Source organism: Phalacrocorax aristotelis, chromosome 15, assembly GCF_949628215.1.
Source record: "Phalacrocorax aristotelis chromosome 15, bGulAri2.1, whole genome shotgun sequence".
NCBI classification, from domain to species: domain Eukaryota; kingdom Metazoa; phylum Chordata; class Aves; order Suliformes; family Phalacrocoracidae; genus Phalacrocorax; species Phalacrocorax aristotelis.
Genome location: NC_134290.1, coordinates 9853914 through 9880788, shown reverse-complemented (window position 1 = coordinate 9880788; position 26875 = coordinate 9853914). Strand labels below are relative to the sequence as shown.

The 26875-nt window shown below is 38.4% G+C and overlaps 1 protein-coding gene across 3 annotated transcripts in view; it reads right to left on the bottom strand.

The window, feature by feature from the left end:
- IFT81 (intraflagellar transport 81) overlaps positions 1–24158 on the bottom strand; it is a 43488-nt gene extending 19330 nt beyond the window's left edge. Inside the window, exons 1-11 of one of the 3 annotated variants that reach the window (XM_075109877.1) lie at positions 24038–24158; positions 23547–23711; positions 22535–22638; positions 21710–21890; positions 18694–18783; positions 17562–17627; positions 17133–17243; positions 15802–15886; positions 7526–7689; positions 4790–4885; positions 2683–2829 (exon numbers count right to left, since the gene is read on the bottom strand). In XM_075109877.1, coding sequence (XP_074965978.1) covers positions 2683–2829; positions 4790–4885; positions 7526–7689; positions 15802–15886; positions 17133–17243; positions 17562–17627; positions 18694–18783; positions 21710–21890; positions 22535–22638; positions 23547–23690 — 1188 coding nt within the window. In that variant the 5' untranslated portion in view covers positions 23691–23711; positions 24038–24158. The other 2 variants (XM_075109878.1, XM_075109879.1) reach the window with 2 other exon arrangements.
- Between the last annotated feature and the right edge of the window lie 2717 nt (positions 24159–26875).

Sequence of the window (26875 nt, the reverse complement as noted above, 5' to 3'; positions counted from 1 at the left end):
GAAAGCAGAAGGAAGCTCTTGGTCGTCAAAGAGTGCAAAGCAGACGTTGAATGTACAACATCTTTCTGTCCCCATTTGAACATATGTATTACAACAGTGACTCATCACTACTACATTAATCTAGATTTCCTTCAGTATTGGGCCAAAGCTGGAGTAATGGAGCACTGAATCAGAAAACACAGGTTTAAAAGCATAACATATTAGAAAAAAACCTATAGCAAAAGGTTGCCCGGTGAGTGATGAACCAAGGCTTTTACTGGTGAGAGATAACCTGTTCACTTCACTTTTGCTTCATCACCTCTTCCCTGCCAACTGATTCGTCTCATCTATCAGTCCTGTCTTCTCACAACCTAGACTCTGAAGCAGGGCTGTTTCTATAATACGTGTTTGCAATGTACTTTAAGGAGACACAAAGACTGTAGTACCAAGGTCCTATGCAGCATTTTTGGCAGCAAATCTTGACAAAGGAATTGAATATCACTATCTCCATTTTCCTGATGAAGAAACTGCAACCTTTGAAAACGAAGCTGTTCAAAATCATCAAGAATTCAAACCCTTTCCTAGTTTTCAGCCATAGCAAAAACTCTTTTCATCGCTTTATGCTGGTGCCCATAGCACCGCTACAATGTACCTAATGAAGAAATAAACAAGAACAGGATGCTGACTGCCTAATACGGGCTTCCTTGGGCCAATGTGCAGAAAGTATTTTACAAAACAGGAAATGCTTCTTATGAAAAGACAAACATTTCCTACTTTAAGCTGATGATTTTGCCCAAAGTACTCAGTCATTTGTTCTTCATTCCTCAAAATTAAGACTTGAAAAGATTTAAAAAGTCAAAGCAGAACATTTTAACAAAAAGAATGCAGGTTATGTTCAAAACAGGTCTTGTCTTTTTTCTGTCTTGAGCCTCTTCCTTGTGTAAGACAATTAACTTGTATTTTTCATTATTAAGCCTCTTACGAGGTTCTGTAACCGTGTTTCCCTCCTACGCTGCTCCCCTTGAATTTCTATGGATCAGAGTATGTTGTCCTGCTCAGGAATAGGCACAACATGGATTATTTCCTACCTTACAGTGCATTTACAAATAATGTAAAACATATGTTGCTGTCTTGGAAACGCATTTTTCTTGATTAATTAAACACTTCTTTCCCATCACATGTCATGAAACACAGATTGTCTGCTTTCTGTTTTTATTTTTACTTAAGAAGTTGTCGAAGACTTTAGCAACATGCCCACTGGGGTTGAAAACCTTGTAGTGGAGAGAAATCTAATGCAGTGGTCTTATTGCTACATATGGAACACCTATAGAAAGTGCACAGTATGTCATGGTAAGAGAGATCAACATCTTAATTCTTCAAAGTCTCTGTGCATTTGCTTCCACCTGTAGTTTTCATCTTCATTTACAGAAGGGGGGGAATGCAACAAGGCACAAGTGAAATATGCACGGATTCCATATTACACAGGCAGCCTTTACGCAAGAGTGTACACATACACGTTTCCATACTTGATTCACTCCTAAAACAAAACTGATTTTTGTGGAGCAGGCCTGTCCTATGGGATCAGGAAGGGATTTCCTTCTACAATGGGAGTTCCCCGTATTGAGTAGTAAGTAAAAAAGCACAGAAACACACATAGAAAAAGAAAGCAAAGAGCATTACTCGTGATAAATGGTGGCAGTGCAAATGAAGACAATACATGAGGGAATGAAAAGATGTATTAAGTCAGAGAACGATGCAGCTAAAATATGCTTTGCTTTAGTGAATCTGCCTGGAAGTACACTTAGCAGGCTTCTTCCAAGCTGAGAAAAATTACTGCCTTAAGAAAAGTAAATTCATTTTGCTGACTACCCACTACCCAGCTGCAGCAGCCTTATTCTTCGCAAACTTTTGAAGAAGAAAAAGCTGCTTTGATAAGTAGAGCTTCTAATATAACTTTGCCTGAGCTACGCTGATTGTGCTAGTCAAAGTCTATATTGCAGATAAACTTCAGGACAGTCTGGGAAAATTTTTTTAAAGTAAAAACTTTTGTGGGTAATAAATAGAACAGGACTAACTGCATTTCCAATAATTGCTGGTATTATGTTTTATGATCACATATACAGAACGGATAGTAATGCAGATTTTTGTTATACATCAAATAATAAAATTAATCTACATGACTTATCACCTGAACTCCTAATCCCTTCATTAGTCTCACTGACTTTTATACTTAGCTATTTACCATCATACCATTGTGATGATATTGACATTAAATTTTGACTCAGAGTCTGGAACGTTAAGACAGCCCAACATTAAGACCTCACATGCCTTTCAATCTATCAGGTACAATGTGAATAATTGAAATTAATAATTTGAAAATGGATACAAATCAAGCTCAAGCACTGCTGCAATACAAATACTGAAAAACATTTGAAAGAACCAGACAGCACTGCGCATTAAAAAAAAAGTCTTCAAATACGTTAATTTTTGGATTTGATGACAAAAAAAATGTGCATTAAAAAAACCAGAAGCCCATCTGTTGCGATGCTGAGGCCATGTAGTTTGATAACATGCAAAAAAATTGATAAGATACTGCAGAAGCAGTTATTGCAATGTAAAGTTAAAAGGAAATTGTGAGTTAACAAAAATGGATCCATCTCTTACAAATTTCCTCTTCCTTACATCCACTGTTATATTGCATACCTCATCCCCTTTCAGAACATCAGAGCCTTCTAACTCATGGGCCTGACTGGTCTTCTGCAGCATCTGCCTTTCAGTGCTGGCCATCTCTTCCTTAGCAGCCTGAAGTTCTTCTGCCTTGGCTTCCTTTTTCCGCGAAATTATAGATGCCTGCACGATCATTAAAAATACATATAGACAAGTAAAGTAAAAATTGCCTTGTTCAATCATAAGTAAAATGTAATCCATTAAGTTTCAGGCATTGCACCATGGAAACCACATTTTAACTGCCAGAAACTGATTTTCATTAGGAAATGTGAATATGCCTCTTTGCAAAGAAGAAAGCATTGATTACACATTATAGACAGCAGGCTAAACCACAACTTCATTGAAGCTGACTGCAGACTCCCAACTTTCTTCAGAATGGCCAAGATTTCAAGCGTACCCTTTTCTCTCTGCTTCATGTTGATATATTTTACATTTACATTTCTTCACCTCTATTTTCATTTTCATTGAAGAAAAAGGTAGGCATTTTAGCTGTTCCATTTCTTCTACTTAGTCCCTTTGTGCATATGTAATATACCCCAGCACGGCTTAACTGGAAAGTTATCCAAGATTTCACAAATGTCATAATACAGATTTTTTATAACTCCATCCTACTCCAACCTACAGAAATATGTTATACTAACAGCAGAACTGAGCCACTAAGTCTTGGCAAATAGCTAGAAGATGATGAATAAAGCATTACAGAACAGAAATAGTGTAGATTACAGATTATTCTCTTTTTTTCTTTCAGTCTAGAAGATAAAGCATTTAAAAAATAATATTTTATATAAGGCAGAATATTTAAGAGTACCTAACACTTGACCAGAGCTAACAGATTTGGGAACGTAAGTATACATTAGTTCAGGGGGAAAAAAAGGCATTTTAATCTTGCCAAAGTATACTATTTGAAAATAACACAACACATTAATTTAGATGCATGGCTAGTTTCTTCATATGAAAGGGAGAACTTCAGAAAAAACGAAGCAAAATACACGCTGACTAGGTTAAAAGGACCAGCTTTATTTCTAAAAATACATCTAACAGAATTCTGCTGGGGTAGTATCTCAGCTCTTTGCTTCATAAGATATCTGCAGTGACAAATTGTGGTACAATATATATGATTATGTTGTGAAACAGAAGCCAGTCCCTGGCAGAACAAAGCAAAGACCACCACATGCTTTCAATGCACAGCAGCAACCTGAATTCCTGGAGTGGCTCCTCCACTGAACATAACTGTATCACAAGCCAGTTGGTCTTTGGTACCAGCACATTATGTAGCAGGCTCTTCTTTCAGGAAAAAGAGCATCTCTTACAGAATAAAATGGTGTGCTTCATATTGCATATGGGCTTGAACTGCAGCATACATTTTATCAACATTTTTTTCTTCCCACTGATATATTTTACTTAAGCCTTTTAATTTTTTTAAACTGTCACCATAAGCATCATCATGAAAATCTTCAATAAAATTAGCAGCAGTACAGGTTGCCTGGAAAAGAAATCACTTACATTTCTGCATAAGCTCTGAAAATCTCAGGGTTCATAAATCCTTTTTATAACTTGCAAATTTACTAAGGCTAGACCAGACAGCCTATTTTATAGAAAGACTATTTTATAGCCGAGGGATGAAAAAAATCAAAGAACACCTTCTTAATAGATGTAACGGGAAAAGCAGCAACGGATATAACTGAAAGTAAGCCCTGCATCCATTCTGTGATTCTGTGATGCAGGTCTGACTGCAGCAGTCAGCCCACATGCTGCCTTTTAAGAATCTGTCCACAGCTGGAGCTTTACCAAAATAGCTCCTCCAAAATGATCCTTCCAGAATTACTGTGATACAGCCGAAGGGCAACACCTAACAGCTTAAGGACAGCAGTCAATACAAACTCACTAATGTGACTGAAAGGAATTGTTTGACTCAGCCCTAAACATACATATGTTCGACAGCTGTTTATTTTGTTTTGTCCTTCATTATTATGTATTTCTACTGATTTATGCTAAATAAATTAAAGAAAAAAGATCAGTATGTAAAATAATCAGTGACTGAAATTGCTCTACTGCTTTAAAAAAATGTTTTGCTCCTTCTTACCTGTTGGCGATACATGGAAAATTTACTATCGATTGGCTCATACTTCATCATTCTTTTCTCAATTAGCTGATTCATTTCTGCATTTACTTCATTTATCTGCAAGACAGAGTAGAAAACCAAAGAAATTTAGCTTTATTTCTTTGTGTTCTCCACAAAATTAAATGCTTTGCAAATGAGATCTACAGTCCAGCTAATTCCATTTTTAAAACAGAGAAACAAACCCAAAAAACTCAGTGAGTCATTAAATATTGGCCAGGAAGAGGCTATGGTTTTAGATTTCCAGTTCTGTGCCTTTATGATAAGGCAGAAACATGACATTGGCCCTGAAAAGGAAGTAAACTGGTGTACGTGGAGAGAAAATGCATATGAATTGGTACCGACACAAAAGACACTGATGTTGTCACATACTACATGAAAAACGTAATTTTATCAACTAAAATTCCTTTTCACTCAACCATTTGTCAGAAGTTTAAAGGGGAGAAAATAAAGACTAAGTGATACGAAATTTCATCAATACTTTGAAGAGTCACCGACCGTCATATTCCAGCTCTAAGGTACCTTCTTTCTACTGCCACAAAACACACTTTTTTGTCCATAGTCACAAATTGTTGATCTTCATTCTAGCTGAAGCTTTACCGCCTACTGCATCTGGAAACTCAAACAGCTACACCGGTGTGCTGACTGCAGCTTTTCCAGTCCTGGCTTAATGCTACACTGGGACTCTCATCAGCCATGGAAACCACAGCCCTAGCAACCTTCCTTTAATTCTTTGCTAACTAGATGAGCGCTGATAAGCAAGCAGTATAACTATGTGCCGAAATCCAATGAAGTCAAAACTTAACACAGGCACAGTACTGGGCATTACTCGAACATTTCTATGAGCAATATCCATGTACTTTGAAAGTTAAGTATTTCAAATAAAGTGCTCCATAGGATTAAAAATACTCCAACACCTGAAAAAAAAGTCTCCTGTAAAATCTATTCCTATACAAAAATAGAACAGGCTTGAATCTGAAGACAGCATAAGAAATCCCTTCTGTGAATAAATTCCTGTTTTATATATTATAAAATGCATGATAGTAGCACACTTACTGCAATTCAGCTCCTTTTTAAGACACTGAGATAATAGAAGGCTGACTTAAAAAAAACCCAAACTGTCTAAGACCATACTGTGATAACAGCCAAGTATATGACATGTTTTTATTATCTATTAAGAACACACTCCTAAAATGTAACAAATTAGAAGGTTACCTCATGAAGAAAAAAAACTTCAAGCTTTTAAAAATATTGCCAAAACCCCAGCAATACTCTTAGAAAAGAAAGGTGCAAAACAGGGCTTCAATTATGCCTGAAAGAAATAACTGCAGCCACAAATATTGCTTTGATTAGAAGAAATAAATTAGGAAAGCAGAGGTTGAATCACAGAACTAGTTTAATATTTCAAACCTAATCTACATTCAATAATGCTGTCATCCTTAAAAGTATAACGATCGGGATCCAAAATGGCATTGGGCTGTCACTGATTTACTTTTACAAAAACTAGTCTTAACCTTAAAATAGAATGTATTCTTGATGACACTTGACTGCTGATTCTTGTCTGATTTAAAGAACCTGTAGGTATTTCTTTATTACATTACTTTGGCATGGTCTATGTGTGAAAGCACAGGCTACTATGATGTTGATGTAGTTGCCGAACCTCCCTCTGCTTCAAGACACAAGAAGAATGGTGGATGGCAGCCCTCACGCCCATCAGTAAATCACTCTCTGATCTATTACAAATACTGTGCTTCCTCATTATCTATATTTCACAGCAAAGCCTGAGCTGGAGATCCTGGGAACATTAAAAACCAACTGATAAGAGGAGAAGACATTTAGACTGAAGAGTTGTACCTACTAGTATGTAGGACTAGTCTTCCTACCCTAGCTAATGTTGTAAGTTTTCATCATCATCAACAGAAATATTAATAATTAGCATTCCTCTAAATTCTTCTAGAAGATAATATTACATATTTACTCTTTCATTTAGGATTATGCAAATATGAAAACTTAACTGAGTGAAATATATAAATGTACTTCTGTGCCAACAAATCCCTCTGCACATTTTGGATATATACTACAAATAGGCATTTTTGCTCATCCTAACACCATTGGCTTTTAACTTCTGAAAAAATCTGGAAAGGTAAATCCTTATTTGATCCTCAAATTTCCTTTGGTCTTACCAGCCAAAACAAATTATACAGACCTATTCCAAACACTAAGGAGTTCTCAGCCATTGTACATTGATTAAGACATAACATTGCTGAAGATGTAGAGAATGTTGTTCACCACTCTGTAAACACTCTCTATATGTTGGTACAAACCACCTTGATGTCCCTGACAGTTTAGAACAAGTAAAAACTGAAGAGAAGAAAAATCAAATCTTTAGTGCTAAATTAACGTCTCTGCTCATACCACTGCAACTTCCTAACACAATTTTCTAAATAGCATTTAAGGATGGGGTTTGGTTTGGGGTTTGTTTGGTTGTTTTTGTTTGTTTTGCATTTTCTTTTAAGAAAAAAAACTATCTGAGAGTTTGCATTTAGTGATTAACAGATCTTTTCTTTTACAACTGAAAGGATGTTCTTCTGGGACTGAAACATTTTCTCAGGGATATAAAATAGCGATAAGAAACCTACAGGGCACAAAAACCTTAGACTGCTGTGAAACACAAATTAAGTGTGACCTTGGTCAACTTACCTTGCTTTCAAGTACATTGAGATCAGATTGACTCATAGCTGGCTCTGCAACCACCTTTTGCAAGAAATATGCTGAATTCTTCTTACTTTCAAGCTCTCTAGGTATTTTTTCACTAACCAGGTACGAACTGAAATTTATCTCCTCTTCTAGTTTCTTCATTAAGCCTTAAGAACAAATTAAATCAGTATGTGTCTATAAAAGTAATGTAGCGAATAATTGATTGTAACAACACATTAAAGTATTTAGCAGCAGATTACAGTAACAGCAGCAAAACATTTGAGTCTTCTTTTCAACACTCAAAGAAACAGGTAGTTACTTGATTTAGATTTTTCGTCTGGATGTTAAACAACATAACAGGTATTATTATCCATCTGTCTCTCTAACATATAACTATTAATTCTTTGACAGATTCTTTTAATCAATAAACAAGTAAAACCCTTCTAACATGAAGTTCTAGCTGAATCAGATGCAAAATTCAACATGCAGCATTGATATAGAAAGCCATAAACCCTGTGCGTGTCTTACACACATCAAGAGATTGGATTCTATGTTACTTTTTTTGTGTTGTGAATTACATTCTTCTGAAATTTTAAAAGTTAAGAGCTAGACTTTGATTGCTTACACGCATGCAAGATGAGGGGCGGCAAAGTATATCACAGCTATGCTGACTTGCTCAGAGATTGTTCGAAACTTGTATCCCTTGGAACATCCCTGGCTGGAGCAGTGGAGCATCCTGAAGTTGGTCCTACTCACAGATTGCTTAAGTCATTTGTTTTGTGTGAATTACTTCATCAACAGAGAGAAATTATCTCTGCGTGAATCCTTTATCTGTACAAAGATCATCATTTGGCCTAGTACATGCATAGATTTGTTATATCCTCAGAAATTCTCCCTTAACATAAAACTTTAATCTGGCATCTAAAAAAAAAAGCCTTAAAATGAGCAGAATTTCATGTATGCCTACTTTAAGGGTCTTTTACATTGCTGGAATACATATAAAATGCCTCTCTGTAAATAGCAGAGTATTTTTTCTTGTAAGAACAAGCATTTAGTCTCAGGACAGTATATAGACTGAGAATGCTGAAAATAATAATAAAATAGAAAAAGCAAGAAGGAATTCCTGAGTAATGTCAAAATGTCTGTTGAGAAAAGCAACCCCATTTATAAGCTTTGCTCTACACAAGTCTGATGCATGCTGCATGTTACCATGCTTATGATGACTTGGCTCTTGCTAGGAAGAGTAATTTAGCCTCCTTAACAGATAACTTATAAATAGACAAAGGTACATACAGATAAGAACAATACACAGCTAGAAAAATGCACCAGAATAAAATAAAGCATCTATTCAAATTACATTACACAGTCTTCCGCTGACAACAGGCAGTTTAGTGCAATTACTCCTCCGATCACCTGAGCCAAGGATTACAGTAAGATTTGGAAGTTGTATATCAGATGAGAGTGGGAATAGGTATTTCAGAATATTTTTCATGATCTAGATGACTAAAAGGTAAGTATTCTAGGTACTCTTTAAAACTACTTGCTAGAGTTTTGCTTGGTTTTTTTTTTTAGGGGGGTTGTCTCTCCATATTTGGGATAATACGGAATTGCCATGAAATGCCAAGAAAAAACAAGAAATTCACAGTCTCTGTCTCTTTCTTATACTGCACAAGCAGAGAAAATCTTGAGTACAGAGATACCATAGTACAGCCGATGTCGCTGGAACAGAGATGGGAAAGGATGTAGGCGAAAGCAGAGGTTTTGGTTCTCAGGCTAAAAAGACTGCTGACCGTATCACTGACTGACAAAAGGAGAAGGTCAGAACAAAGTGAAATACAGGCCTAGGAAAAGGGCCCCCCATTATTCAATTACCTCTAGAAACACCATATGACAGATCCTCCTCACGCTCTGCTCTCAGCTCAGACTGAAAGGAAAGCTACTTGGTTTAGCTGCCAGAGAGGAAATAAGCCATTAGTTCTTGAGAAAGCCTCAAGAACTAGAAGAAAGAAAACAGTCCCTAGGGAAAGCAGTGTCGCTAACAAAGTCAAGTTAACACAAACACAAGTTGCTCTTGGGGACATTCCGACTGGACACAAGAGGAAAATTTTTCACAGTGAGGACAGTCACCACTGGATTAATCTCCCTGGGGAAGTGGTTGACTTGGCCACGTCGGACACCTTCAAGAGTCGCCTGGACAGGGTGCTGGGCCATCTTGTTTAGACTCTGCTCTTCCTAGAAAGGTTGGACTAGATGATCCCTGAGGTCCCTTCCAACCTGGGGTTCTGTGATTCTGTGAGTGGGAATGCCTCATTTCCAGCAGTTTAGTTTGTTTATTTCTGTGTTTATGAAAAGCAACGCCTCCACACGATCTTTTTGCTTTCGTGGAAAGGTCATTTATCTTGTGCAAAACAAACAGTACCAATACTGGCTTCAGAATGGTAAGAGGAGTTACTCTATGTGTAATAGCCATTACGTACCTGGCACTACAGCTATACCCTCAGAAACATGCTTGAACTTACTAAGAGAGATTTCCCACTTCTTTTTTCCAGAATAACTCATTTCCAGTCTTCCTCAGCCCACAACAGAGCTGGGCAGGAGGGACCACATTTTAATGTCTCACTAGAAATTTACCACCTCTGCAAATGCAGCAAAGCTTCCCACGTAGACCATGAGCTGAATTATCACCTCAGAACTGACTAGGAACACAACTCCCAATTTGATATTTATAACCAAGGTCTTTGGTGTGGAAATCAAAATGATACCAATTAAATTATTCTGATATTAAATATTAATATTTTTGTTTCATCAAACTGATTTGTTGTTTTCCCCTCAGTAGCAAAAAAATTTTCATATATAGCCTATATTTCTTGTACTACTCCAGTTTTATTGTAAAATGTACATGCCTAAATAATTTATTGTAGATATGACACAAAATTCAGGAAATAACCACGCCTAAACAATTGCTTTCATAAGAGTGGGGACCTACTGACTTCACAGGGCATAACCTTGATCCCTATCTAGATTTATTTCTCAGGTAGCCTGAGAGATATTACCAACTTCTTTTAAACACTGACTGGTTCTGCATCATGCTTATTCTTGATGGTGCAACAAGCAATGAAGCGAGTTAAAACTTGACTTCTCAATGGGGAAAGACATGATGATGTCAACACCCCTCATGACTAACGCAGTTTCTTTCCTAAATATTTTGGATATACTCTTCCTCCTATATAGTTCAACATATGGAGGAGTAACTACCTAAGAACTATTTTTGCTGTTAACAGAACCTTAAAAAACAAAACGTAGAGCAGCTCGTTTTAATTTTTTTCCAGTGAAAAACATTATTTTTTCAAATTCCCAGGCTAGAGAAAAGCAAGCATACTTTAAATCTTTCCATTACACATATAAATTCTGCTTTTAATGCTTTAACATTGACTTATGGTTACAAAATCTACATACGTAAGCTGCACAGAAAGTCTGGCTCTGTGTCCAAAGGTTATTTTAGCAAGGTTCTGCCAACCACATATTTACATGTGGAAGGCTATTAACAGCAACTCCTCAAGTTTTCCATTCAAAAGTTTTATTATTAGTAGTAGTAGTATTATTACAAAGAAAGGGATGGAAGGAAGAGTTTCTTAGCGCTTGTTCAGTCATGTAGGAGAGAGGCAAGTTTCCTTCCAGAATTCTGCTGGTGGATCTAAAACTTGATTCACCTTGTGCCCAGGTTCCTACTTCTTTTCCCTCTACAGACTACCAGTTGTGCATCCTATACCAAAACCATTTGCAACAATAACTGATTTTTTAAAAAAATACAATAGACCAAAAAAAAGACAAAAAAAAAAAAAAAAAAGAGGAACACTCATTTTATAGACTGATCTGCCAACACTTCATTTAATATCACATAGGAAGGCCACAACAAAGGCAGGTCTCGAACAGACTTCCACATGGCATTCACATCAAAGCCTTCACTTCCCTTTCTGCAATCATCCTCAATAAGACAGTACTGAAATACTTCTATCCACAGATTCCAGTGATAACACTTCCAATTTCACTGTATTAAACAGAGCCCTGGGACATGCAAGCACTGACAGATCATGATCAACTCATCCTTTTGATATCTCCTTGAAAAACTAAAAAGCTTCCTGAATCTGCCATTGTAAGTTATGCCTATGCTTTCCATATTTATAATTATTTGATGCTCTTTGAAATCTCTCTGACCTTTGAACATTCTTCTTGCATTCTGGTCAATGGGCACAGTGTTGCAGTGATGGACAAAGAGCTAAACAGAGAGATAATACAACTCTCCTATTCCATTTTCTTCCACAAATAAATGCATGGATAGCATCAAATCTTTGATGCTGGGAGCTCCATTTTTACACCCACAAGTCCTTTTCGGAGTCACTTCTTAGGAAAGAATCCCACATGCTATAACTACATTGCATTTACATTATTCCTAGAGGAATACATGGCATTTGGCTGTTCCTTAAAAGACATACTGTTGGCATGAGCTCAGCTTCTTAAGTGATTAAGGTCACATTGAATCAACAGTCTGCTCTCCTCATTATTCAGTCATTTCCCCAATTTCTATTTCACCTGACAATTTTACCAGTGATCATTTGCTATTTTCTTTCAGGTATCTGATGTAAATACTTAATAAAAAAGAACCAGACATTGATTTCTGTATACCCTGATCAGAAATATATCCACTCAGTGATGATTCCCTCATTAATTTCCTCTCTAAAACTTTCACTAAACTCCTTTTGATCCTTTTAAGGTAGGTCATGCTGAGCTTTTGCTGCCTTGTTTGCTCTTCAAAATAGGGTGCAAGTTAAGGGTCAATAGTCTTAAAAAAGTCAACCATAGCAGTACTGTTAATTCTACCAACCAGACTTGTACTCTCAAAGATATCAAGTTAGCTTAAAAGTGCTTTACCCAGACCTTGCATCTATTGGTGGTGACTTTATAATAAAGTCATTTAAAGATGGAAATGAAGTTCCATCTAAGCCATTCTCCTTTACCAAATACATCTATAACTTTAATTGTAATGTGGTCTATGATGTAGGTGGAGAACATTTAAACTCAGAATTTTAGGGGAAGAGAGTTCTGTGGAAAAGAAGAATGTTAATGTTTCCATTCAAATGGAATATTTAAATAATAGCGTCCTAAATTTCTATTTTTCATCAAGTGTTCAGAATGACATAAAATAGACAAAGCAATTCCTCTTTGACCAGTACCTTTGATGTTCTCAGTGCTCTAAATCTATTACCACATATTAACTTAATGAAGTATATATAGTACACATTTCACTGTTTATCAACAACCATCATCCTAACACATTCTTTTAATCAATGTTTTCAAGCTAGTCATCATCCACTTCTTTGTATTTCTGCCAATAAAGTGAACAATAACATTCTGTAAAATGGACAGAGATCAACAATTTCAGTAATTCAGTTTGCTTCTTGGCATTAACAATTTGTGTTTGTTCCAGCAGAGATATTTCAAGCAAAAAGATGGCAATCTTGCTGAAAAAGCATGAGCTAGGTTATTCAAACTAGTGGCCAGTGCTAATATAAATACTATTCGTATCCAGAACAACAACAGCAAAAACTCAGAAATTGCAAATTCATGTTACTTGGTGCTACCAGCAGCAACTGCCTCTCTGTAGTTAAACAACTACTGAGTAGACCTGAAGTTAATAATCGGGGAAGGAGTGTACTGTGGAAACCAGTATCATCAATTTTAGTCTACAAAACATCTCATAATAATCAAATGTTTCTCAAGACACAAAACAAACTCTTCTAAATATTATATTTTTAAGAGTTAAAAACCTGCTAACCATAAGCTGTAATTTTCTGGCACAGCTAAAGCAGCCTGCTGCTAGATGCATGTTAATGATACTCCTGAATACATGCTAGTTGCATTTCTAAAGAAAAATAAAGGAACTCTTTAAAAGTACTTAATCCAAAATTATTTGTAAGATGAAGTAATCAAAGCAGCATGCATCCTTGAGACAAACAAAAAAAGCTTCTATCATTAACAACAACTTTTATCATTTTATCTTGCTTTGGAAGTAAAAACACCCAAAGTATTAAAAATGGAAGACAATTATTTGAAAGGAAAGTATCTCACTTACAGTGAAAATCCACACCTACCAACCAGCCATTGAATTGTCAGCATATGAGCTATACTGATACGAGTCGGCAGCTGAGGCACCAAACTGCAGCCAAAGGGAATTTTTTAAATAAAATAAATTGTGCTAAGTGTAGACCAACATAGCTTTCAAAATAAATGGAATCCTATTCAGTGCACTGTGGTCACCTAATTTCAATTATTTAAAAAACACAGTTGGCCTTCCGTAATTGCTACTACAGGCAGTGTCTTCGTAACTACTACGGGGGGAAGCAATTACAAAGTGAAGTTCTGAAGTCTTTCTTTGGGCAAAATTTCAGCACAAATTTTCTTAAGTAATGACTCCCAGTTTTTCTTCAGAACATCTAAACACTTTTTCTTTTCCCCTGCAAACAGGACTCAAGATAAGGAAATTAAATATGTTAACTTTATCTTTATTTTCATCTCAATAATTAAATTACATTCACTGGCTTTTTATTATGTTACCTTTGCTTCTGTGAACTGAACCCATCAAGTTTCCATTGGCCTTAAAAAATCCCAGGAACTGAAATAGAAATGTTGACACAGCTTTGCTGTATAAACTCTCTGATAGCTACTGCAAAAATGGAACAGTTATAAAATCCACTGCAGGTCCCTTTGCGTAAAGAAGATAGTTCAGATACTCTTTTAGTTCTGTTTGTGGTTCAGTGGCTGATGAGCATCGTAAAAGAATTAAAATTATGAAGTAATAACAACACAACATGGTGGTGACTGAAAAAAAATCTCTAACTCAAAACAGCTGCCAAAGCAGTTATGTGATGCAACTGGAACGTTAAATGCAATTGAAAGAGTAGGACAATTACTTACTTTACTAAATTTAGATTTAAAAATAGTCGGATTCTACCATTTTGGAAGTAATTTATACCATTCTATGGTATTTTCTTTTTTTTTACAACAGCAACTTAGAATGCAGCTGAAAAAGCCCTGTGAAAAAGACCATTCCAAGTCTTACACCTCCAAACTACTTTACATACAGTAAAGCTTCTCCCTATAAATCAACCCCAGTGCCTCTACGAGCAGCACATAAAACCTCTGTCAGTCCTGTGATGTGTTATTAATAACCAGTTACAAGAGACAAACTGGAGAGGGTTAAGCGATTTGCGAAAGATCACATAAATATGAAACACCAAACCCTAAACTGACTCTCAGTTTCGCTGTCAAACTGCCAGGTTAATCCTTGTTATATTTCCTTCAAAGTGATTAAATTATCAGAATCCTAGAGGTTATCAGATTGTAGCCTTTGGAGACAGTGAGTTATGCATTTACCTAGTAACTACAATTCCTTCCCACCTGCTATTTTTCCAAATGATCATAGACTACTAACATACTCCACAAATAGTATAATTTATTTTGCTGAGGTTATTTGCAGACTGCAATACCACTGAAAACGAGGAGCAGCAATCTTGCTATTATTAATGTAATACAGCAACACACAACTCAATCGTGTATACTATATATACTTATATATAAGTGTGTGTGCATATATATATAAAAAATCCATGATTTATTAAAAAAACTTGATTATTTTTGGTACCATGCAAAACCACAACACAAAATTGCACTACAATAAGAAAAAGGCCTTAAAACTTTTCAAACAGGTATTTTATAGAAGGTAACTAGAAAAACAAGTCTACACTGAAGAAAACATGGTATCCAATGTATTTATACATTCATTGAGAAAATTTTTAAGAAGCAGTACTTCACCAATGCCCAATTACAAACGCAAAAGACAAAACCTTACTAAATCAGAAGTTTCTCTTTCTAAGAGCTTTCTGCTTTTTCCAACCCTTTGTAGTTCCAACTGTTTTCTTCTTGCAGAGTATCGTGGCTAGTATTCAGTATTTAACTGTTTTAAGATTTTTTAAAAAGTGGACCTCAAAAATATGACTGATACCATCTTCCCTTGTGATTGTCTCCCTGGCTTCTTGTGGCAAGGCACATTCAGGTTTAGGACCTCCACCATGTGCCTTTAGAACACAAGCTATTTCTTTCTTTAGATTATTTTAAGTTCCTATATGCTTTTTGGCACTACCATATTACTGACAGCCATCCAGTATTGATTTCATTTCTAACAGAGACACATAAACCCCCAGCCTTTACAGATTACTACTTACTTTCAGGTTTTGAATCCACTACAGCATGATGCATCTCTTTCAGCTGGAGCTGTGCTCTTTGCAGTCTCTGCTCTGCATGGAACAGCTTTTGAGAGAGAATTGGACACGCATAAGCTCATTCCTTTGAAATGCATATTCAAACAACTACACCAAAAAAGTATCAAAAAGAATCCCAAATATAAAAAACGGTAGCTATAAGCATCTGGTGATTCTCTGTTTCACAAGGGAATGTGCCAAAACAATCGGCCTGGGTTTATTTTATATTCTCTGGTGTTAATTAAGGAAAGTATCCTTATACTCCCAAGTGATATTTAATCTGTGGCAGAAATTCATTACACAATTTTCAACCAAAAATATGAGTGGCTTGCACATTAGAACAACAACAAAAAAGACAGCAAGAATCAGGATTGCAGCAGATAACTATATCCTTATACTCAGTTCTTCAAGGTGGCTGAGTTGTCACAGCAATCCACTGTCCAACTTGAGAGCACACGGGAAAGCTTGTTGCCAAACAACACCCAGTTGATAAGCATTTTTGTGATTTAGAGATGAGTGCTAAGAACTGTAATTAGCTGGACATCACATTCATTTTACTTGTGATCTCATTCAGGTTCAAGCAAAGACCCAACAGCTTGAAAGCCTACTGATTTACATTAATTCCACATCCAGATACAGGCTGCAATACTAGAAATCTGGTGGGGGGTTTTGCCCTTTTAATACAGTGTTGAAGTTCACATTACAGAATTGGTGAGATGATATAACAATATAGCACTGGATTTTAATAAAGTACCTTGTTTTGACAACATAGCTCAGGAATAAAACCTGCCCTTACATTCAGATGTCAGCTGATTCCTGTGCTGCCTAGGACATCATCTTTGTCAAACTCGGGGACCAAAATCCCAAGGTTCCTCCTTAATACATATTTTCCCCCACCCAGTGAAAAGCTGAGGCACTTGCTGTGTTACTCAGCCCCTGAAATCTCAGTGCAGATGCACAGAGATACAAATCAAACTAAGGAAACATTTGCTCATTACCATAAATATAAAGAATTCTCTTTGGGTGCTACAACAGTAAGTCATGGAACATGTCCTGGGACTGCTAAATGATGATGTCAGTGGCAGCTGAGGCAGCCAAGTACCTGGAATGAGGTGTTCAAAACTTGCAGTGTCAAGCCTCTTCCCTTAAAATGTACATAAGTATTTCTATTTTAAATGGGATTTAATTTTCTGATGTTGGGAGAAACTCTGTACTGTTGTTCCTGATGTACTTCTTAAAATGCATGATTCCCAAAGGACAACAACTATTTAATAGGTATGCTTTTATGTCAGTACCTGATTTTTTTGTTCTTGTTTCTGTTGAGCCAAAGATTCTTCTCTCTCTTTTTCTAAGCGAAGCTGTCTTGCTATTTCAAGCATTCGTTGATGATTTTGTACTGTCTCCACCTACAGCAAGTGGATAAATAGTGCATGTTACTGTCAGATAGTTGAGAAATACATTAAAGAGATCATATGTCTCACAAGCCTACTTAGCACTTCCTTTCCATACATGTTACTACTCAGAAATGACAGCAAAGTACTGGACTCAAGATTCTTAAAAGCTCTGGACTAACGCCTAGGGAGATTCCCTGTGGGTCAGCTAGTTATCTGATTCCTTCCTAGACATACAGTATATTTAACTTAATCCTTGTTTGCATTCCAAAATCAGAGTTGCAAGCCAAGGATTATGACACTGAAATGTAACAGTGTTACTTCTCTTATTACCCTCTTCTTAAGACGCTCTACTCTTTTGACGAGTTGATCTTTCTCCTCTTCCATTGCACTGATGTCCTAAAAGGCAGTAAAAACAAAGGTGTTCATTTATTTACAAAATAATATGGATTGGCCTAAATTCTGTTCAAATTAATATGAAAATCAGAATTCTTCTCTCAATACACTGAAGCAGTTATAATTTTACTGATCTATGATCAGAGCATCCAGGATTCCAATCTCTCTCTTCTCTCTCACTTCCCCTCCAGTTCCCACTCTCTTTATGTTAACATTCCTTCATCTCCATCCTTGAGTATTTGCGTGAACATTTACAATAAAAGCAGGTGGGATTCTCTAAAATAAAAACAAACCAACAGAAACAACCAAGCAAAAATCAGCACGAATTCAACATCTGATGCAGTCAAACATATGTGCTTAATGTTACCATCATTACCCATTTCTGGGCAGACATTTTTGCATGAAGTTGCACACAAGTGACGTTTGCTGCTGCTTTTTGTATTAAAATTATGTTAAAAGAAACGCTTCCTAGTGCTAAAATACGTATCTGATTATTATTATTCTTTAATCCTATAACAGTAGGATTTCAGGGGTTGATTGTTACGCGCGAAAGGGAAATAAATTCTCAAACTTAGGCCTCATCTCAACATTTGCTTACCTTGGCCATATGTCTTACTGGAAAGTGGTACCCGTGCTTAAACATTTTGCTGCAACAGGGCAAATAACTTTACTTAACACCTTAGCCACACGGGATCATCATTTTTGTTGACTTAAGCTCTTAATTCATTCATCACCCTCTGAAATTATTGCCCTATATCTGTAAAGGGAAAGGCTTTGTATCAGTTCGCATTCACAGGAATGGGCATCCTAATACTTGAAAATCATGCTGAACAGAATCTTGGCAGCCTTGTTTCCCAGTCTGCTTCAGAAAGCTCAGTTCTAAGCACGAGCGAGAACTTTCGAATCTGTTTACCAACAGAGAACAGTTTCAAAAAGGCAGCTGTAGTGCCTACCAGCTCTGACCTCTACAACTTAAACACTGCAATGAGTCCAAAAAAACAACAAAAATAGAACTGACATTAAAAAAAAATCTAAACAAAAGTTGTGCAATTTTGTCAGATTTTTTTACCCTTCTTATTTCTGCAGTAGATAAACCAGATGTTTTGAGTTGCTCGCACTCCTTATGTAGGTTTTTAAATGCTTCCATCAGTTCTTCATACTATAAAATGAAATAAAAACACACATAATAAGCACTGTGTCTAAGGATTTTCAGATCAACATGTTGCTTTACTACTAAGAGAGTAAATATAGAAATATGGTGATAAGAATTAGAGACTTTTTCATCACAAAAACCTATCAATTTATAAAGCAAAAATTTTAAAAAATCGCAGTGAATTGTCTTCCATTTGAAGGTACATTCAGAAGTTTCACAATTTCTTCAGTATTTTCATCTCTTCCCTTGTAACACATAGTGTATTTTCAAAACAGGAAGATAAGATGTTATCTGAAGGGGACAATGCTATACAAACAAATTATTCTCTCTTACTATAAATCTGTATATATCACATATGTAAATTTATCATCCCAAAAAGGAAGAGCTTGATCTAAAAACATGCTTGATCGAAGCAATGGGGCTTGAATTTATAGAGCACTGAGCTTCAATCCAGTGAAGCAGTCCAAGAGCATACCTGACTTATGTGAAAAATAGTTTTGACGCATTGCATAATCATGCCCTCAGTATAATATAGAGATTGATATATGTAGTTCGGTGGTTAGAACGAAGTAGACAGTGTGCTACTTCTACACTAGTACATTGCCCACCAGTAATCTTAAACTGAGAGGCAGTGTGAAAGTCTGTGTGGGCAGAGAAATAACAGGGGACAGAAAGAGTTTAGAAATATGGATAGGAAATAAATTTAGATTCAACTTGGAGAAATGCAAGCTGAGATATAAGGAAAGATAATCTCCACAGAAACAGCCATTCAATAAGATGGAAAAGTCTAAAAAGATAATATCAAGTAATCTTTTACTTCCTGGAAAGAGCAATTGATATGAAAGTTGAACACAAAATGGCAATGGCAAAGGCCAATTCAAACAAAGGCATCATATCCCTGATCAGTGAAGCAGCAATTCCATTCTACAAAACCCTGGGGAACCAGCACCTAGAATGCTCTGTTCATTTCTGGTTGTTTCAATATCAGGCAGACACTGAGAAGCTGGAATGAATTCAAACAAATAGCAATAAAATGGCTACTGAGAAGAAGATAAAATAATAGAGAAAGAACTTGATTAAATGGCAAATAAAGGTATGATAAGGCACGCACACGCTGGACAATGAAGAGTTACAAAAAAAGTAGGAGTAAAAATGCAACTGGCCTGCATTATAGTACTTACACATTATAGAGGTACTTTAATAAATAACGAAATAGCAGGTAGCTTCTGAGCAACTGTATTCACAATTGCTGGTGTCCAACAGCTTTCCCTTTTGTGGATTCTCTCCCTCTTTCAAAAAGGGAGTTTACTAAGTCTTTTCCTTATGGGAACATAAAATTTCAAGACTAATGTAAGATTCAAACAAGGGCATAGCACAGTTTGCCAGATCATAATGAAGGGAAGGCTTCTCACTTGCACCAAATAAAAGCGGCACCTACCCCATGTGCACTCAAAATAAGTGACACACACAAATGACCAAAGAACACCCCTGTTCCTACAGTGGAAAGAAAGATTCCTGGCACCTGAGGGCAACTCACTGAAGACTGGACAACTAGATTTATGCCTGAAGTTGCTTACTTTTAAAATTATATCCTGAGTCAATCTGAGGTACAAATCACAACACAGTTGAGAAGGTGGCAAGCACCTGTCTTGTTTAAATAATTTACAAAAGTACATTTGAGCTCGATTCTATACACCCATAAAACTTGACCATGTTCTAAGATTTCCAGACTCTCATGCTGGAAATGTTTCTCTTAAAATACACTATTGCAAGCCTGTTTATCTAAATACTTCAGGATAAATTCTTTAATTCATTAGTACCTAAATATTTGCATGGTAATGTTGAATTATATTAAGGCACTCTATTACCCCAGCTTCTGTTTTTAATTGTTCAGCAGGGCATTAGTTTAATAAGACGGTTATGTTACTGTAATCCCAAAAAGGAACACATCTTACGTAATGGAAATAATGGAGTTTGATATTTATACATATTAAGATTGTGGCATACTGAAAAAAACACACAATCTGCAATCCTTTCTCTCTTTGCTACTTCTGCTTAGTTATTTCAAGTTATAAATCCAGTATCGTTAGTGGTAACAAAAAAATAAAAGGCTTAGTCAAGCTTCAGTCAGACTATACAGCTTTGCTGGTGCACAGTTAATAGAGTTACCTGTTACAAACATTCAAAACCACTGTGATTTTGCAAGTCACTATACATAACAAAAGGCACAGAAAACTGGATAAAAATTAGATAAATATGTACCTCAGATAATACAGATCTAAAAACATAACTTTGGTTCACTTTAAGCTTTACATTTCAAACCCACCCACTCTTGACTATCTGAAAATCAACATTTAATGCTCACAAAAGAAGTGGGAACATAATGAGTAGGAATGTCAGCCCAGAAAAAAGAAATTTTGTACTTATTCACAAAAAAATAAATGGTTGAAGCAGAAGTCGGATAAGGCTAATGCAAATATTAGGCACTAAATATTATACGATCAATTGACAATTAGGAGACATTGGCTTTTGGTCATAACATTTTCTGGACTAGTCTGAAGTGGTAATTTATAAAGTTAAAAAGATCCATGTCGTAGTTCATAGGAAAAAAAAAAAAAGTGTTTAAAAATTAAGAAAGAAAAATCTTGGCCAACATGGCTCTGAACATTATTTAGTATCCAGTACTTAATGGGCTTAAAACCTTTTAATTCAATGCTACCTATTAATATACAATGTCAGGGTTATTGGAAGAAAGGTGGTCAAGACATATATTTCTTATTACAAATCTTTGCTCACCCTTGATTCCAACATGCTCTTAACATAACTCACTTGAACACATATCTCAACAGTAACTTCCTGATTCATTTCTCCTGCCTCCTATTGGTACTTTAATTAATTAACATTAAATGTTGGCATTCATGAAAAATGGTACCTGTTTGTTGATGTCAGCCACAGTATCATCCTGCAGGAACTCCACTGGCACTTCCAGTTTTACTAAGAAACGTGCCAGGTAAGCTCTTTTCTTGAGTTCATTGGTCCTCTGAAGAAGCCAATGTAAGACAGGGTGAATTACAGGTTTGCTTCCAGTAACTAACCCTTGGCGAAATGCACTCCTATACAAAAATAATTAAAAAAAAAACCAATAAATCTCACACTAAAGAACACTGGCTTGGAACAAACAATTTGCAATATTTTGACATTCCCTCTCCACTTGCCTAATGATTTTCTTAATGCTGTTGAAAGAGAAATCACTCATGATGACAGTTTGCTATTTATGATCTGGATTCGGTTACCTTGAGACAGATAAAAACCCCATAACACATCAGAGGGCTAAAGCCGGCAACAACGACTCTTCCTTTTCTGCGATATACTTCGGGAATAAAGGCAATGTGGGAAGAGTGTGTGTTTTCTAGGTTATAACCTGGCGCAGGAGGGTGCAATCCAGCCTCGGGCAGCCAGCTGAAAGGGCTGGCGAAGGCACTGACCCTGCCAGTCGTGCGGCACCCTCTCCTGGCTGACTCCGCAATAGCAGCTGCAGCAACGGGGCCCGAGGGGCAGCCTACACCTGCACGAGCCTTCTGCTGGCATCCCCTACACCATACCCTACAGGGACAAGGCAGGAGCTGTCTTCAAGGCGTTACACACACCCACTGGGACAGTCGAGGTCAAAAACACACACAACTACTGAATTAAAGGTCGTTACTATATAAGCTGTAAAACATGTTTTATGGTGATTTGTAGACAAAAAGATACTTACAAGTCTGATATACTTCCTGGAGGTTTGTATTTAAGGATACCAAGAAGACTCAACATTCTTTTAGCTGTTTGTTCTGGCAGCTCCTCTCTAATGTCAACAGCGTGCTACAGAGTAAAAAATATAAATCAAGAATCCACTATTTGTACAAGTCACATTAATTAGTTAGCAACACTAAAAGAAGTGGCCAGGTTGGACGGGGCTTTGAGCAACCTGATCTAGTGGAACATCTCACTGCAGGGGGTTGGACTAGATAACCTCTAAGGTCCCTTCCAACCCAGACCATTCTATGAAGAATTGACTTTACCCACTTATCACACAATATGTCAATGAAGTGAGATGCTCCATACAGAACATCCTTTTTACAACCAAACTTCAATTCTCTTCTAATGAATTTTTCTCCAACGTGTGTATTCAGGTAAATTTACTCTAGGTATAGATTTTCTCTGCTCATAGGACCTCACCTATGCAGACAAACGCATTACTTCCACCAAGGAAGTCAGGTATGCAAGCACACCAAGGTACACGTATCTGCACCCCAGATGTAGAGGATCCCTTCTGATCTTACCCACTCTTTTGGTAGCCACAAAGGAGAAGAATTCAATATCTATTGCAACAGCTAACTCATGAGGTTCAGTTCTTGATCAGTTCCTGCCCTGTGTGTGTGTGCAAGAGACAGCCTGACTTCTGAGTTAAGAACACAGTGATTGTTGGTATGAATCAAGTTAAGATCTGTATCCCAAGGAAAAATATACAGTCATCCATCTCTGGGGGACAGGGATCCAGTATCCCTGGCCCAAGAAACATTTGCTGGTTTGCCAGAAACACATAAGACATAAAGGATTCTTGCCAGGCACATTGATTTCCAGGAAGATTCACACAAGCTATTTTGGTAAACCAAACATGCCACAAGATTATACAAAGCCAGACCTAAATAAAGGCAAATTTCTGTGTGAAGCACATTTAAGATGTTTGCAATTACGCAGGTCTGAGCACCTCTGGTTGCCTTCCTTACCTTTGGGTCAATCTCCCCCAGAACATCATTGAGCAGCTGCAACAGCTGCATTGACTCTAAGGAGTCAAACGTGATTAAATTGTAGTTCTTCTTGAAGGGCTCCTGATTGAGCTTCTCAACAATGAACTGGATTTGATCACTCATAATCGTGTCCTGGAAGAACCTCTGCAGAAAAGACAGAAGAGATGTGAGGAGGCCTCGGCAGGGAGAGGGAGCGGGACAGGGGCTGGTGCTGGGAGGGCGGGGGTGAAGGCACTACCTCAGCGAGGCCCACGGTAGCCCAGCGGCGGTGAGCTGGCACCGGACTCAGCCCCGGGGGCACCCCGCAGCCTGGGAAGGAAGCCCAGGAGGGCCTAGGAGGGCCTGAGAGGCCTCTCACACAGGCTGCGGGGGAAGGCAGCCGGTCCGGCCGCCAACGGCGGCACCCTGAGGCGGCAGAACGGCCTCGTCCTCCTCCCGCCCCAGCCCTCCCGCGCGCGCCTCCCGGTTACCCTGGTAACGGTTGCTAGGCCAGCGGCGGCGACAACGTCACTTCCGACGCTGCCTCGCGCTTCCGCCAAAACGCCGGAGCGGCTGGAAACCGGTTGGAACGGGCGGGGAAGAACGACGGCGGCGGACTTTCGCGCATGCGCAGAGCAGCGGCGGCGCTGAGCGGGGCGGGGTGCGCGGCCTGTGGAGACGGGGCCGGGACGAGCTGGGCCGGGCCCTCCCGGCGGAGGGCGGGTCCCTGCCCGCACCTCACTCGTTCCGCCGCCCTCCCAGCCGGCAACGTGGAGCAGGCTGCACCGGGGAGGCGTCCCGGCGGCTTGGCGGCCTGCCCCGGGCATCCCTTCCTCGGTGCGCCGCTTTCTCCGGCAGGGCTCTGGGAAACTCGGTGTCCCCCCGTTCCCGTTGTGCCCCGAACTGGGCAGGAGTTGGGGTTTTGATCCCCAGCTCCTGAGCGGAGGTGGCGGTGCCTCGGCAGCAGGCCGTGGCCGCGCCGCGGTGCGAGGCAGCAGGGGTAGGCCCAGCACCACCGCTCGGCATCGGGTGGATTTAGCAGCAGGGTAGGACCGACACTGCTTTGCCGTGTGGGAAGCATGGTTGTGGACGCTGTGGGTGATGCTGGGGCGTTCACTCCATAGGCCATGGCGCTGGTGGGGCTTCTTCACAGCACAAGTGCTCCCGATGCAAGGAACAGCAGAAATAGGTTTGAGATTCACCCTTTAAAGTATATACTTAGCTTTGCAGTTTCTTAAGAGGGAGGCTGTTGTCGCATGTGTAGGAGATGTACAAACAGATTGATGCAGTTGCCCAATTAAGATATCTGGCAGTCTTTGGCAGCATAGAGATGTCAAGTGTGGCTGATTTATGTATCAGGTGAATGGTTACTTAATTTCTTTGAAATGGAAAAATGCGCAGAGGATGCTTGTGAAACAGGAATGCCAGCCCTGTGCCCAGGCTTCATGAGGAGTAAATGGCAAATTTATGATCTCAGGGTTGAACATCGGTTGTTAGTGTGCTTCAAAGTATCAATAAATATGTAGCACTAGCTATGCTAAATCTGAAACAAGGACAGGAGCTTAAAAAATGCCAAACAATCAAAAATAGACTGTATGTTAAAGGGATACTTGTTCATGAAACAGGTATCTCTTGGTCTGCAAGTTTTTTGTTGCAGATCCTAAAAACCCATGTTCAGACCTTAAATAGGTGGATTTTGGAGCCTCTGCTATTGCAGTTAGCTTCTTGGATAGTCTTAGAATCCCACGTGAGTCCACAGATGATGGATTAAAATATGCAGTGAGTCATATTAAATTGGTGCCAATTCAAATGCACAGGTTGTAAAGCACTGCAGAATTTGACTCAGTAAACAGCAATCAGAAATGTAATACTTTGCAATTCTAAGCACTGCGTCTATCTTAGATTAGCTCCTCTCTTTTTTTCTGAGGAACAGAAAACGCCTCATAAAATATTAATTTACTGGTCTTCACTGGAAGCCTGAAAAGTGACACTGCATCCATGTCCTAGCTTTTAACTGGCTAAACTAAGTTACAGAGGGAATGGATGGGTTGCTTGTGATTGTGTATGAAAGCTGTGGCAGAGCCAGGAACATAATCCAAGTCTCCTGACTACTGGATTTGAACTTTAAAACCCGATCATGTTTCCTTTGTGCTTTCAGTCTGTATACTGACCTTTAGGAATCATATTTACCTAGAAGTTCCCAGAAGAGATCTGCTTTCCCTTGACATGCTTTCCTGGTGTCGATTACACTTTTCTTCTGATGAGTATTTTGAGCATATAGAATACACAGAGCAAATGAAAACAGTCTTTCCTGTGGAGGCACTGGGGGACAGGCGTGCTCCCTGTAGACCATATAAGTAATAGGAAGTGGTGGTTGTGGGTCCACTGCTTAATGCTAGAGTAACACTGTTTCTGTAAATGCTGATACACATCCTTTCTTTAGACCTCGGTGCAGAGGAGAGAAAGCAATTTTGCCCACAGTGTTGAGGATGGAGAAGGATCTGTGCTGGGTACAGTGGGAGGGTGCTGCTTTGAGAGTCTTCTAAATATCAGACTGTTTCCCTACACCTTCCAGGAAGCAAAGGACTGTTCCCCTCCTTTCGTGTCTCTGTAACATTAAGGAGGCAACAGATAAAGAAGAGGAAGGATGTCTGAAAACTTCAGAAAATGGCAAGAAGAAAAAAAGATGGTGAGATTGCTTCACTCTGTCATGGTAGAAAGCCATCAAGTCTGATTGTTCTGACTTGGGGAAGACCACCTCCATGACCGGACGTCATTAGAACTGTGCTGGCTGGGCTCTGGCTTGCTGGCCTGTTTGAAAGCTCAATTGATTGAAGGCAGGAGCAAAGTCGTGCATTGGAGCCCAGTTCTATGGGACTTCCCAACTTGGGGAAAGCATGGTGGATCCTGTGTCATCCTTAAAGTTGTATGCTTTCATGATGCTTTCCTCCAACAGTTTTGTGCTATTTGTACGTGCAGCCCAAAGTAGCCCTGCTGCTACCCCTGGCTGCCCGCCTGCTGCTTGATATCTACAGTCTGCAGCAGTGTCTGAATTTTCAAACTTAGGGCTTAAAAGATGTTAAGGTTTAGCTCAGTGTCTTGATCTGTGTATCACAACAGAATCTTCACAGACATAAAAGAGATGATAGCCTTGGGTAAATATTACAGGAAGCAGCTGGAGATATTTGACGCTTAACTTGTCTTAAGTTGTCTTTGTTGGGTGAAGTGGTACCTGGATCAGGTCTTACAGAATCGAAGGTCAGTGTTCATATATATTTGTTGTGTAGTTCTGGGGGCATTTGCCAAGTTCCCAAGTTAGTTTGCATGGA